This window comes from Phycomyces blakesleeanus, assembly GCF_001638985.1.
Source record: "Phycomyces blakesleeanus NRRL 1555(-) unplaced genomic scaffold PHYBLscaffold_1, whole genome shotgun sequence".
Taxonomy (NCBI): domain Eukaryota; kingdom Fungi; phylum Mucoromycota; class Mucoromycetes; order Mucorales; family Phycomycetaceae; genus Phycomyces; species Phycomyces blakesleeanus.
The window spans coordinates 998,252-1,010,534 of NW_017265134.1; the positions used below are offsets into that span (position 1 = coordinate 998,252).

The 12,283-nt window shown below is 33.5% G+C and overlaps 4 protein-coding genes across 4 annotated transcripts; 1 reads left to right on the forward strand and 3 right to left on the reverse strand.

Annotated features, from left to right (window-relative positions):
• Positions 1-396: 396 nt before the first annotated feature.
• On the forward strand, positions 397-1,525 carry PHYBLDRAFT_161210 (hypothetical protein; the record flags this gene model as incomplete). Its single annotated transcript, XM_018434360.1, has 3 exons — positions 397-478; positions 503-534; positions 1,082-1,525. 3 exons carry the CDS (start codon positions 397-399, stop codon positions 1,523-1,525), a joined length of 558 nt encoding a protein of 185 aa, XP_018298609.1.
• A 314-nt stretch (positions 1,526-1,839) lies between these two features.
• On the reverse strand, positions 1,840-3,051 carry PHYBLDRAFT_61621 (hypothetical protein; the record flags this gene model as incomplete). Its single annotated transcript, XM_018440830.1, has 6 exons — positions 1,840-1,901; positions 2,283-2,415; positions 2,452-2,517; positions 2,705-2,734; positions 2,774-2,914; positions 3,034-3,051. 6 exons carry the CDS (start codon positions 3,049-3,051, stop codon positions 1,840-1,842), a joined length of 450 nt encoding a protein of 149 aa, XP_018298610.1.
• A 1,066-nt stretch (positions 3,052-4,117) lies between these two features.
• On the reverse strand, positions 4,118-6,825 carry PHYBLDRAFT_61622 (hypothetical protein; the record flags this gene model as incomplete). Its single annotated transcript, XM_018440831.1, has 13 exons — positions 4,118-4,375; positions 4,449-4,762; positions 4,836-4,943; positions 5,008-5,049; positions 5,129-5,390; positions 5,504-5,573; positions 5,641-5,697; positions 5,769-6,048; positions 6,086-6,127; positions 6,314-6,471; positions 6,552-6,584; positions 6,630-6,698; positions 6,773-6,825. The coding sequence occupies 13 exons, from the start codon at positions 6,823-6,825 to the stop codon at positions 4,118-4,120; spliced, it is 1,746 nt and encodes a 581-aa protein (XP_018298611.1).
• Positions 6,826-9,379: 2,554 nt separating this feature from the next.
• PHYBLDRAFT_156919 (hypothetical protein) lies at positions 9,380-10,222 on the reverse strand. The gene is made up of 2 exons (XM_018433533.1): positions 9,943-10,222; positions 9,380-9,865 (listed from the first exon to the last, which is right to left on the reverse strand). The coding sequence occupies exons 1-2, from the start codon at positions 10,204-10,206 to the stop codon at positions 9,602-9,604; spliced, it is 528 nt and encodes a 175-aa protein (XP_018298612.1). The 5' UTR covers positions 10,207-10,222; the 3' UTR covers positions 9,380-9,601.
• Positions 10,223-12,283: the final 2,061 nt, after the last annotated feature.

Here is a 12,283-nt window from a genome sequence, read left to right on the forward strand (position 1 = left end):
GGCCATTCATATGTAGTGTTTTATGTTATAGTGCTGGCTTGCATTTTTATTAATTCAATGGAAAAGGTCTACTTTTTTTCAGTCAATAAGTATTTGTTGCTTGATTAGGTTTTTCTGGTCTTGGTAACTTACTAAAAAAGATAGTTTATATGCTCATCTTGGTTCTCCATCACAAAACCTTCTTTTTTGTGTACATTTGTTAGGATAACATAACATTACTTGTGTCAGACTACAAATATGCACATACTCTTTTCGAAAGTTATTGTTACAGATATAAAAGCATATTTGGTGCAAAAACGGAATGCACCAGATGAACTAAAAATAAAAATTAGCAGCGAGATGTCATTGCTGAAAAAAATATTATAACAATTGCCTTGTCAACTTGGAGAGGAGCCTATGAACCAACCGCTTTCCAAAGATCTGATAAAGGCAAGCGAGCAAGCAGTAGTCGGCAGCACCAATAACACTAACAACAACAGTCCGATCACTGTAATATAAATAGGTTGTCTCTTTGAGGCATTTAGACAGTTACAGGTAAAATTGAATAAATATCTACTTTGTCTGAAAACTAACTTCTCTGTCTAAATTTCATTCTCGTTTCGTCCACAAAGAGTAAGCATGTTGTCTACAGTTATTTTGGTTCGTCTAAAACATTTCCTAATTTGTTTCAATCTCAAGAAGAAACACTGTAAGATGATAGCTTCTGACCTTATTTTAGACATAAATAAACACTTTAAAAGCCAAAATAATAATTAAAGTATATAAAGGTATTGTTAATGATATACGTGGTGCGGACAGACTAATACTTTCAACGTTAGTTCGAATATATATTAAATAAAATTCAGTACTCATAATACTATCTTTTCCATCAAAAGCATGCTCTTCTCAATCCAAGTAACAATAAAATGATACTGGACTGTCAGAGTTTTTTGAAATTTTGTGGAACTTTTGGTCTGTCAACAACAGCTATCTTGTCATTGATAATATCTGTATTTATAACGTACTGTATATAGGAAAGTATATCCAATCTCGAGGATGTCTACTGAGCTGTTAATTTTAAAACATCAATTGGTTAAAATAGTTCACACATGCTTTTTATGCTCCAAAGCATATGCGCTACAGAAACTACTCCATCATTCCAAAAAAAAAAACATGGAAGAAATTTTTTAGATCGATCTGTTGGCATCAGACGCCACAAAAGCCCGATTATTTATTTGTAAAAGCTGATTGCAAACATCCAGATATCAAAAAAAAACATTTTGGCTGTCCGTCTTGTCCTGCTCATTTAAATCTTTTGAATGCTTTAAAAGACCATTTTATTAATGACTACCCCGGGTCTATGCTACACGCATTCCAGCAAGAAAGCAATGTGATTCCACCACGTTCATCAAACAAACGAAGTGCTGAAGACACTGTAGACATTGAAGAAGCTGATTTTAAATTAATGAACCCTTCAGGTCTATCGACTGTACCTCCTTGCTATGATGACCGGCTCATTATTGACGGCTTCGATGTTATGGATTAATTTTATGACTTTCATAAATCTTTTTTGACTCATAAACTGAAACTTTCTCTGGAAGACCATAGCCAATATACCCCGGGGTTTACATCAACTCTATTTTTGTCTCCAAATTAATATGCTGAAGATTTTCTGTTATTTTTCGACGAACGCGATCTAAAGGTTACCGTTGACCGTGTTTACGATATTTAGGATATCAAGCCACCACAAATTCTTATCAACATAGTTATGAAAATAATTGAGATAATCGAAAACATTTTATTTACTGCAATAATGAGAGAGGAGATTGTGATAAAACTATTAGAGTTGGATGTTACTATTCACGAGTACAAGTTTACCAAAGCAATAGCAGAACTAGTCAAAAAGCTACTTCGTGTATTTACTGTAAAATAGTCAAATTAAATGAAGTTTCTCTATCGGTATATCGATCCTTTCTTGTGTTGTATATTTGATAAACCAGATACAGGTGTTTTTCTTGCGATGGACAAACAAAACAATTTTGGAAACAAAAAACAACAACAGAGTTTGCTAAGTTGGTAGCTCATCATTTGCATCATCATAGTGCAAGATGTCAAATGGAAATAGAACATTTGTTTTGGAGAGGCAAACCCCGCACATCAAGGTTCTAACCATTATACAATTTGTCGCGATCTTCTACGCGTCTTAATTTTCTGTAAAGACGCGCTGGATACGCAAAATATTACTAATGTCATGGGCTTACATATAATTGACAGAACAATGAGTCTTTATATCTTCGTCTTACCTTCAAGTGATCTATATGGCATGTATAAACTTTCTGGAATTAAATTTCCAAATTGTTTAAATGACTCTCCAAACCTGGTCACCGTTATTTCTGATTTTTGCTTGTACTTGATGTTTTCGACCGAATTTGTATTCTATATGTTGATTCTTCACATCTCAAGAGATATCACCCAACAATAATAAACTCCATGTGCAACCAATTCTTTCCCATCTATCAGAGTTGTAAAAGCCCCTGCCTTTTAAAACAGTAACATAATTAGTCAATAAGCAAATAAAACAAACCATATTCCATTCAACAGCCAGTATAAATGATTCACGAGCCAAAATATGTAGGATGATGAGTAAACGTATGTGTAGACTAACTGGTAGGTATTTTTTTTAGATTTTACTTTTCTTACAGTTTTTCTTTGTTAAAGCACTTACCAGAACATTTTGCTGAATGAGACTAAACCCCTTTGCAATCAATCAACTATAAAACATCACAAGCCTCACCAATTCTAGTAATAAGTGATTATTTTTCCAGGAACTTATTTTGCTTAAATTTACTCTCGACAACAGACAAGAACTATTCAATTGGTCTCGGCTCAGAACAATACAAAATAAGTAGACATCCTCGAGATTTGATATACTTTCCTATATACAGTACGTTATAAATACAGATATTATCAATGACAAGATAGCTGTTGTTGACAGACCAAAAGTTCCACAAAATTTCAAAAAACTCTGACAGTCCAGTATCATTTTATTGTTACTTGGATTGAGAAGAGCATGTTTTTGATGGAAAAGATAGTATTATGAGTACTGAGCTTTATTTAATATATACATTCGAACTAACTTCGAAAGTATTAGACTGTCCGCACCAATTGTTTTTGAAATCAATAGAGACTAAATCCTTTTCCTTTAAATTCTAACTGCATACATTCATTTGCTCACAAAGTTTAAGTAAAGTTCTATAAAACCTTGCGTTTGAAAAAAGTGATGCTGGTAGTAATACATCTTTTTTTATAGCTTCCAAGCTTGGTGACTAATATCTTGAGGCTCCAAAATTCTTTTAAGTAATATTTTAAACGTTGTTATTCTTAATGAACATATGCTTTAAACTTTTTATAACTATATTAAATCAAAGAGAATATATAGAGTTTTTGAAAAAGCAAAGAGATAATTCTTTGTTGTTTTAGCTTAGCACAAATTAAATTACTGATATATGTTAAGATGATTATAAATGCATACCACTATTGGGTGACTTTCTCGATTAATTATGCTAATTATCCGAATTTCAGAAAATAAACCTACTCCAGATACACTTGATAACAGCAATCAGAGATATTTTTATTCTGGTTTTATTGGTTGAATACACTGAAGATTCCGAATCTTTCCTTTGCTTCCTCTTTTCTGCAGCCTTCAATTGTCTGTTTCTAGTATAGCATTTTCCAAAAAAAAAATGTGTTTTTAATAGAAATTGTAGAGAATGACATATGGTAAAAACGGCCGAGTTTAATGGGAAATTCATACAAGCTTTTTTTAACGGTTTAAGGGTGTGCTTAGAGTAATATTCTGACTAAATAGTGCCTTTTGTTCGTTTATTTTTTACTGTAGATTAAATAGAGAGAGAGAGAGAGAGAGAGAGAGAGAGAAACACCATTTCAAGATTTACTTTTATGCACTTGGATACTTTGTCTGTTTCAGAAAAGTGTAAAAAAATAACACTTTATTTAGGAATTCTACTAACTCTATGGGCAAATATATCTGCTGAATGTATAATACCCATATTATTTATAACGATAGATAGACATATTACATTACTCTGAATTGTCTATTTTACAGTTTGATACGGTATCATCTGAAATCTGGCTTAACTGGCTCAAGCATAATACGACCTATTGGTAATGCGGGTCCACCAATTTTCTGGTCAGGCTTAAGTATTCTATTAGCATAGTTGGTCGAACTTCCCTCTCCAGATTGGGGTGAGCTTGTGATATTTCCTTCATTAATAGCAAATTCAACATCGCTATCTTTCTCTTCAACTTCATTTGCGTTCGAATACTTGTTGCGTCTTTTGAATACAAAGAAGATAAGTGCGCCAATAATTCCACCCTAAAAATTTGAGATATAAGAGCAATGAGAAAAATATACCCCATGTAAAAGTTACTTTTAAATAATAACTTACGCCTACAATAGATCCAACGACGATACCTGCAATAGCGCCTCCAGAAATTCTAGATGAGCTACCACCGTTTCCAAGAATTTCTTCGCTCGCTTGTGTAGACGATGCCTTTGGTCCAGAGCTTGATAGTGTTGCCGAAGCATTCGGAGACGGTGAAGGGGGAGAAACAATTGGTGTGCCAAAATCAGACGGTGAGCCAATCGCAGGGGTGGTAGTCCATGCCCAGGTAGTCATGTCGAGAGCGACATTAATATCAGAGTTGAATACACCATTATTTCCACCGAACAAAACCAACATATATTTTCCAATAACAACAGCTATTAAACCAAAGAAAGAGAAACTTAATTAGCTGTAAGAATTATAGATCAAATATGAGAAAAAGTAATTTACCAGAATGTCTACATCTTGGAGTAGGCGGAATTCCGGTTGTTGTCTGTATTGACCAAGCGCGTTTACCGATCTCATACAGCCAAACATCATTCATTGCTTCACCGGCATCTATAATTGATCTATTAATAAATAGTCATATGTAGGTCTATAAATATGGTAGATATTCCCCCACCATTACAGCCACCAAACATAACTGCATAGTTATTGGTAGGATCTAAAGAATAAAGTACAGTAAAAGAGCTCTAGTCAACATATCGGTGAAATCGTTCTTTGAAGCGCGCGTGGCAAATTACCCATGACTGTGGATTGACCCCATCTAGTAGCAGGTAAATCACCCGTGGTAGCTACTGTTTGGCTCAACTTGCTGTACACGCCTGTCTGGAGATTAATGGAGAAAATATCTTTCATACTAACAGGTATTGTTGTATCAGAGTATTGCTGACCGCCAAAAATAATAATTGATGAATAAGCGGAAGAATAAACCATAGATGATGACCATGTTGCTTGAGGTAGCTGGGATCCACCTCTGGCCGCAATTGATGACGAATTCCCTGTCTAAAATATTTTAAGAACGTTATAATAAAAACAACGAGTTTTTTATTTTTACTTTTTAACACAACAAGATATATCTTTAAGTATTACACATTTCCCAATCAGTAATAATGTACCTTGGTATTGACAGTATATAGTATATTGTACAGTATAGTAGATGTTGTAGGATAACCAGTTACAGCAGCACTAAGAAAAAAAACTTGAAAAATGAATATAATAAAGTATATCATTTTTCGATTTAATTTTTTTTTACGTTTGACCACCAAAATAATAGATAATATCGTTCAAAATTACGGAAGAAGTATCCATTCTATACACACATAAATTATAATATAAGATACATATATAATTTATATTGCTGGTGGATATGTGCGAATTTACATTGGTGTAGTAGAAGTCAGTTGCTTCCATAAATTTGTCGATACATTGTAAGAGTATCCTCCGTTGTAAGTGCAAGTAGGACATACACTTCCGCCCTGAAGAAATACTGAATCAGTGCGGGGGATTCCGGAAAATATAAATCGACTTGAAGCTCTTGGAATGATGGTTTTTGCAACACCTGGAATAAGAGTCCATTCTGGATTCGTAAGATCAAGTACACTGTTGCTGGTAACATTGAAAGAATAAATATCAATGTGATAGTCTAAATAGGGTTCTCCGCCTAAAGATAGATTAGCAGTTAATGAAATAAGCATTACTATATTGATAGTTTGTAGGTGCAACTGGATCAAATCTTGTTTCTATATAAAAGGTATGTTTTACCGAAACAATATATCTGTCTGGTTTGATCGATATAGGAACATCCTGTTTACATGTTTTCAATATGCGAGACAAACATTTAAGTAAAAAATATAAAGTATTAGCTTTATGTTACCAAAAAATGGGGGAATAGGACTAGTGGTTCACTATAATAGATAAAATTATACCTTGACCCCAACGAGGGTCTATTGCCTGAACAATGCAAGCTAGCCCACTAAAAAGAATGGCAGCAAAGACAATACGCATTTTTCTCTTAGTAGATGATGACAATACGAGAAAGAAAAAGTCTGATTTGAAAGGATCAACCATTTGGAATATGGCTACACTGTGATTAAATATAATTGTACTACTTGTTGGAATTTAAAAAAAAGGAAGAAAAAGTAAAAAGAAGGAACAGAGTATTACCAAGAAGCCACTGTGTGACAATTAGAGGAGCTTCTTTAAAAAAAAACATTTGTACAAAGATATAAAGCTTTGAAGTACCTCTTGATCCCAGAGTAGGTATTCTTATCTAAATACATACGATAGTATATATCTCTACTAGCCTTTACACTTTATAATTTCGTAGTATTTAGTTAGATTCCACTCAACAATAATTTATGAAAAAGTACAGTTTGATTTCTCACATGAATCTTCGCCCAGATCCATTACCCTGGGTATACGTGTTTGAATAATACATATTTGGCAGTGAAGTGGTTACAAAATAGTGAGAATTAATCCTGATGGGACAAAGTATTGTACCCAAAAATAACTAAGCCAAAACGAAAATCTGATAGCGTTTCTAATATTCATTCATATTTAGAATGTATCTAAATAGTGGAGAAGACAAGACGTTCAAGGTGTAGACGAGGCAGCTATCGAAGTGAAAATATGTATTATGGTGGGTGTATTTTCTATAATTATTTTAGCATTATCATTATCATTCCTTTTTTGAACCTTTTATTTCTTAATAATAAAATTGTAGTTCTTTTTTCCTTCTTTCTAGACCGCTCAAAATGAATTGAAGGAATACAAATCAACCTTTCCCTGAGAAAAGATAAAAATACCAAAGCTATCATTCACTAGTAGAGGAGTACCAAAAATGACAAAATCATTACAATCAAAGTGAGATTCAAGAAGATACCCTCGGCAGTTTGAATGAGGCTTTGACAAATGCACTTCAGTCCAATATCTACAAGTGCACAAAAGTCTTCCACAACTTCGGTGCTGGGTTAAGGAACTAGTTTTTATGCTGATTTAATACATCGACAATTATAAACTATTACATGTTTCTAGCCAAAATATTTTTCATATTACTATTGAGTTCCCTGTACATTATACTCTAGGAAAAGATTCAACCCCGCCTAAGAAAGTTTGTATACTTGTATTTTAGGAACGCACATTTCTAACCCCAAGATGCAACACAGATCTAAACAAATAATTACACATTACTCGATTTCATTGTTGATTGCAATAGAAAACATCATTTTTAAACTTTCACCAGATTCTTATTTGATTCTTTCACAGTAGAGATTTATTGATGTCAAGGTAGTCTTTACATTATCTTCTTGATGTGATTATGTACTACATCCTTTTTGATGGATGCACCCAATCAAGGTTAAATTGCATCAGGAATGGTGCCTAACATTGAAATCGGTTTCTTCTACACAATTACTCGCTGCAACATGTTATTACAATCATTCAAATAGAGAGTTTATTTACTTTCTTTTATTCTCAAATACATTTGTACATATGCATGGTGATTTTTATTCTAATAATAATAATAGTAGATTAAAATATTAACAATAGTAGGATAAGTAATAAAGATTGAATATCCAATGCTGGTTTATAATAGCAAAAAAAAGTTTACAAAGTCATTTTTGGAAAACATATGGGATAATATTATCAAATTTATGTTTTGTGTAAAGAAGTTACAAACCTTTGTAAGAGTCGATATTAATGTGATTTTTCTTGTACATTATGAGTACCCACTGCATATGGTAAAACAGAATGAGGTAAAGGTATATTTAAGGTAGTCAAAAGTATAATATGAAGAAAATAGAGACCCAAAAAAAATGTAGTAAAGTTGGGAAGTCTTTTGATTCTAGGACATCTCTTAAATGGTATTTACATAAATAGTTTATACTTCATCTTTATATAATACTGTGTGCTAGATTTATGTATTGAAAAGGCAACTACTACTATATTCTGTACGGAAATGTCTTCAATAACAGCATATATCTAATACACGTTCTTTTAAGCTGTAAAACGCTTACACAAATATTGTATAGATTTCTTTTGCTTTATTTGGATTTTTTACCAATTCTATACTTAAAATATTTGGAGCCTTTATATATGATTAAAAGGATCTATTTCAAGACTATAAGACACAGAAATAACGAAAGAACCCTTCTTTTGATATTGCTGAATAGAATATATTAGTTTGACAGAAAGTAATATTAAGAAATACATGTTGATGAAGCACTATAGGGCTTGCTTTTTTTTAAAAGAAACAAGTCCAAACATTCGTATTAACGTATTGGGTTTTGTAGCTTCCAAATGATACATTGCCTTTGTAATGAGCTTTCTGTATGTGAAAAGATGGTATGATTTGTTTTAATTGCGTCATGTGGGCAAAAAGAAAGTTGTGTGCCAGGAAAAGATATTGACTGTATTGTGTTTAGTCTCGTTGGGAGGCAGTTTAGGTACTGTGCTATTCGAGTTTAACGCTGCATCTTCTTTAAAAGGCCAGTATACGACAGCTCTTTGTATTACCAAAAACAAATGCACATTGAGGTATTCGGGATTGTTTATGGGTTAGTATCTCAATAATGGGAAAAGTAGATACTGTGAGAGTGTTATTTATTAAAGAGACAAAATAATATTGTTTATATCTGCTACTATTCAAATCCCTGTAATTCAAATCCCTGTTGTGTAATGGTTGGTTTACACTGTATGAGTGTGTAGTGTACGTGTGCCTGGTGTGTAACAGTTCCGGAGATTGTTAACTTGCCAGGTTCATTAGCAAGAAGGAACCAGTGTTTGGTTGTGGGGTCTGTTCTTCACTCAATTGTGGTGTGTATACCACACACATAAATACAACGGTAAAAAATGGTTTATCGGCTTCTAGAACTAAGATCAGATTAATGATATGAATGAGTCAGAAACCTAGTACAACATTCAATAAACATTCCCCAGAAGAAAAAGTATAGAAGTAACGGTTTGTTGTCTAAAACCGATCGCAGGGATTATGTATGTTGTCTATTTCTTATCAATTCTAGATAATTATTATATTATTATTTATTATTATGATCTTGGCTAATTTGAATGATTTAGAAAGGCATTAAAATAAACCTTGTTTGGATATTACACAAGGCCTAGAGGTAAAAGTTTTGATTATGCATAACAGGTGTATGCTGTTTATATAAAGATATATTAGATATTATCGGCTAAGGTGTATGTGAACTGGAATGGAATCAAAAGCCGCCGTCTGGCTTAACTGGCTCAAGCATTATACGGCCTGGTGGTAATGCAGGTCCAGGAAGTGACTGATCAGGCTTTATTCCTTTTTCTGGAGAGATGTCTTTATGTCCCTCTCTTGGCTGGGAGAGAATTTCATCATTCAGCTTATTTGAGACAGCTTCTCCCTTGCTGAAATTGTCTGTATGATTATTTGCGTTCGCATACTTATCGCGTTTCTTAAAAACAAAGAAGAAGAGGAGTGCACCAATGATTGCAACCTAGAAAATTAAAATAACAAAAATAAAAAATGAGAAAAACATAGATAAATATGAATTACTTTTAAATCATTACTTACGCCTGCAAGAGCTCCAATAACAATACCCGCAATAGCGCCCCCAGAAAGTCCAGAGGACTTATCATCATCGTTTTTAGGCGCTGCAGTAGCGGTTGCCTTTGGTATAGAGCCTGATGGGGTTGAAGAAGGGCTCGAAGGTGCAGATGAGGAAACAGGAGGAGTTCCGAACACAGGAGCAGTGGTCCATTTCCAGGTAGTCATGTCAAGAGCAACATTGAGATCCGTGCCAAATACAGCGTTATTTCCACCGAACAAAACAAACATGTAATTTCCAACGACAACAGCTATTAATTAATCAGAACATTAGAGAATATTAGGTGAAAAGTCAGTATATATTTGAGTAAATGTATATTTACCAGAATGTCTGCATCTTGGGGTAGGTGGTGTTCCGGTTGTCTTCTGTGGGGACCAGGTATGATTGGCCACATTGTAGAGCCAAAGATCGTTCATTGCTTCTCCATTTTCTATAATTGAAATATGTTAATTGGCACCCTGTATGGATTTTTATGAGCTTGACCGAGTCTTACTTACCATTACAACCGCCAAACATAATTCCGTTGGTGTTGCTAGAATCTAAACAGAAACGCATAATATAATATAGTAACATCTTTGTCAATAAAAGTACTGGCCAATATGCTAATATGCTCTGTAAATTTACCCATTATCATAGAGTGTCCCCATCTAGTAGGAGGTAAGCTTCCGGTTGTGGATTTTGTATCATTCCACTTGCTGTATACGCCCGTTTGTGCGTTAACTGCAATAACATCGTCCATGGCAACAGGTACTGTTCCATTGGCATATTCCTGTCCACCAATAATAAGAAGCTCTGAATATGTAGCAGCATAAACCATAGAAGAAGCCCATGTAGCTTGAGGTAGAGATGATCCACCCAAAGCCGAGATAGCTGGTGCGCCAACTCCTGTCTAGAATACATAAAATTAATGGAATAAAAATTAATAACTTTTTTACTTTGCTTTATTTTTCACTTTTGTTTTTAAGTACATGTTTAAAAACATGTATATCGCTTAGTATATTTTAATTAAAGAAAAAACAAAAAGCGTACCTTGGCAACTACAGTGTACACAGTATTGTATAATATAGTTCCTGCTGTGGTGCTACCAGTTGCACTATTACTAAATAATGGTAGAGAAGATAAGTATTGTAGATTGTATTTATAGTTGATTTATTGTCGTTACGTTTGGCCACCAAAGTAGTAAAGATTGTTATTCACAAGAGTGAAAGAAGCGTCGTATCTATTAAAGTCAAGTCGTAAACGGTAAGTATAAAGTATAGTATGTTTATTTATATTTTTTATGTGTAGGCTTACACTGGTGTATCTGTACTCGTTTGTGTCCATTGATTGGTCGTCACACTGTATAGGTATCCTGGGTTAAAAGTACAGGAGGAGCATACAACACCGCCCTTAAGGTATACTAGGTCGGTTCCTGGAATTCCAGTGAATATAAATCGACTTGCAGCGCTTGGTCTGATGTTGTTTGGGTAGCCTGGGATAGTATTCCATGCTGGGTTTGCGATATCAACTACGCTGTTGTCTGTTACGTTCAAAGCATAGACTGGCATCTGTTTATCGTTGGGTAGATATGGCTCTCCACCTATGAATGAATCGAAAAATGAAATAAGATGTGATCAATATCAATGTCAATATTATAATCTTTTTTTTTATGTTAATGTGTATGGCTATATTCTTCTCTTAAAAAATAGTATGGAATTTACCAAAACAATATATCTGCCTAGTCAGGGAAATGTAGGCGCACTCTATTTTTTTTTAAAAAAAAATTGATATTTAAAAGCAATAAAAGATAAGCAAGATCAAAGTGTTAGTTTTATGAACAGAAAAAAAAACTGATCCTTCTAAACAATTCATTATTATAAAAGAACAGCAAATTACCTTGACCCCAACTAGGGTCTACTGCCTTGACCAAGCCCGTTAGCCCAATACAAAGAATAGCAGTTATAATGCTACGCATTTTTCTTAGGGAAGAGTAAAAACGTTAAAGTAAAAAGAGAAATGCCATTTTGAGGATTTTCAGAAAATTCAACTATTTACAGTAAATCCAGAAATTGTACTACTTGTTGGACTTGGAAATAAGTACAAAATTATTAGCAAGAAGCCACTGTGTAACAAGTAGACCAAAGAAGTCTTTTTCTTTTTTTTAAAAAGAAATAAAATAAAATAAAAGATAGAACAAGACATGTAGTTTAAATACATGTAAGCATTTCTGAAATATTTCTTATTCCCACAATGAGTTTTTAATTTTGATTAAATTCAATGTCAAACTCTTACAAGTTTTTAGACTTGATGTTCTGGATTATTTAGTTT

Bases quoted from the DNA above. Each gene is read 5' to 3' on its own strand.
- PHYBLDRAFT_156919 (XM_018433533.1), bottom strand. From the start codon at position 10,206: ATGTTTGTTTTGTTCGGTGGAAATAACGCTGTATTTGGCACGGATCTC. The intron at 9,866-9,942 runs GTAAGTAATGAT...TTAATTTTCTAG, and splicing joins TTATTGGAGCTCTTGCAGGC to GTTGCAATCATTGGTGCACT.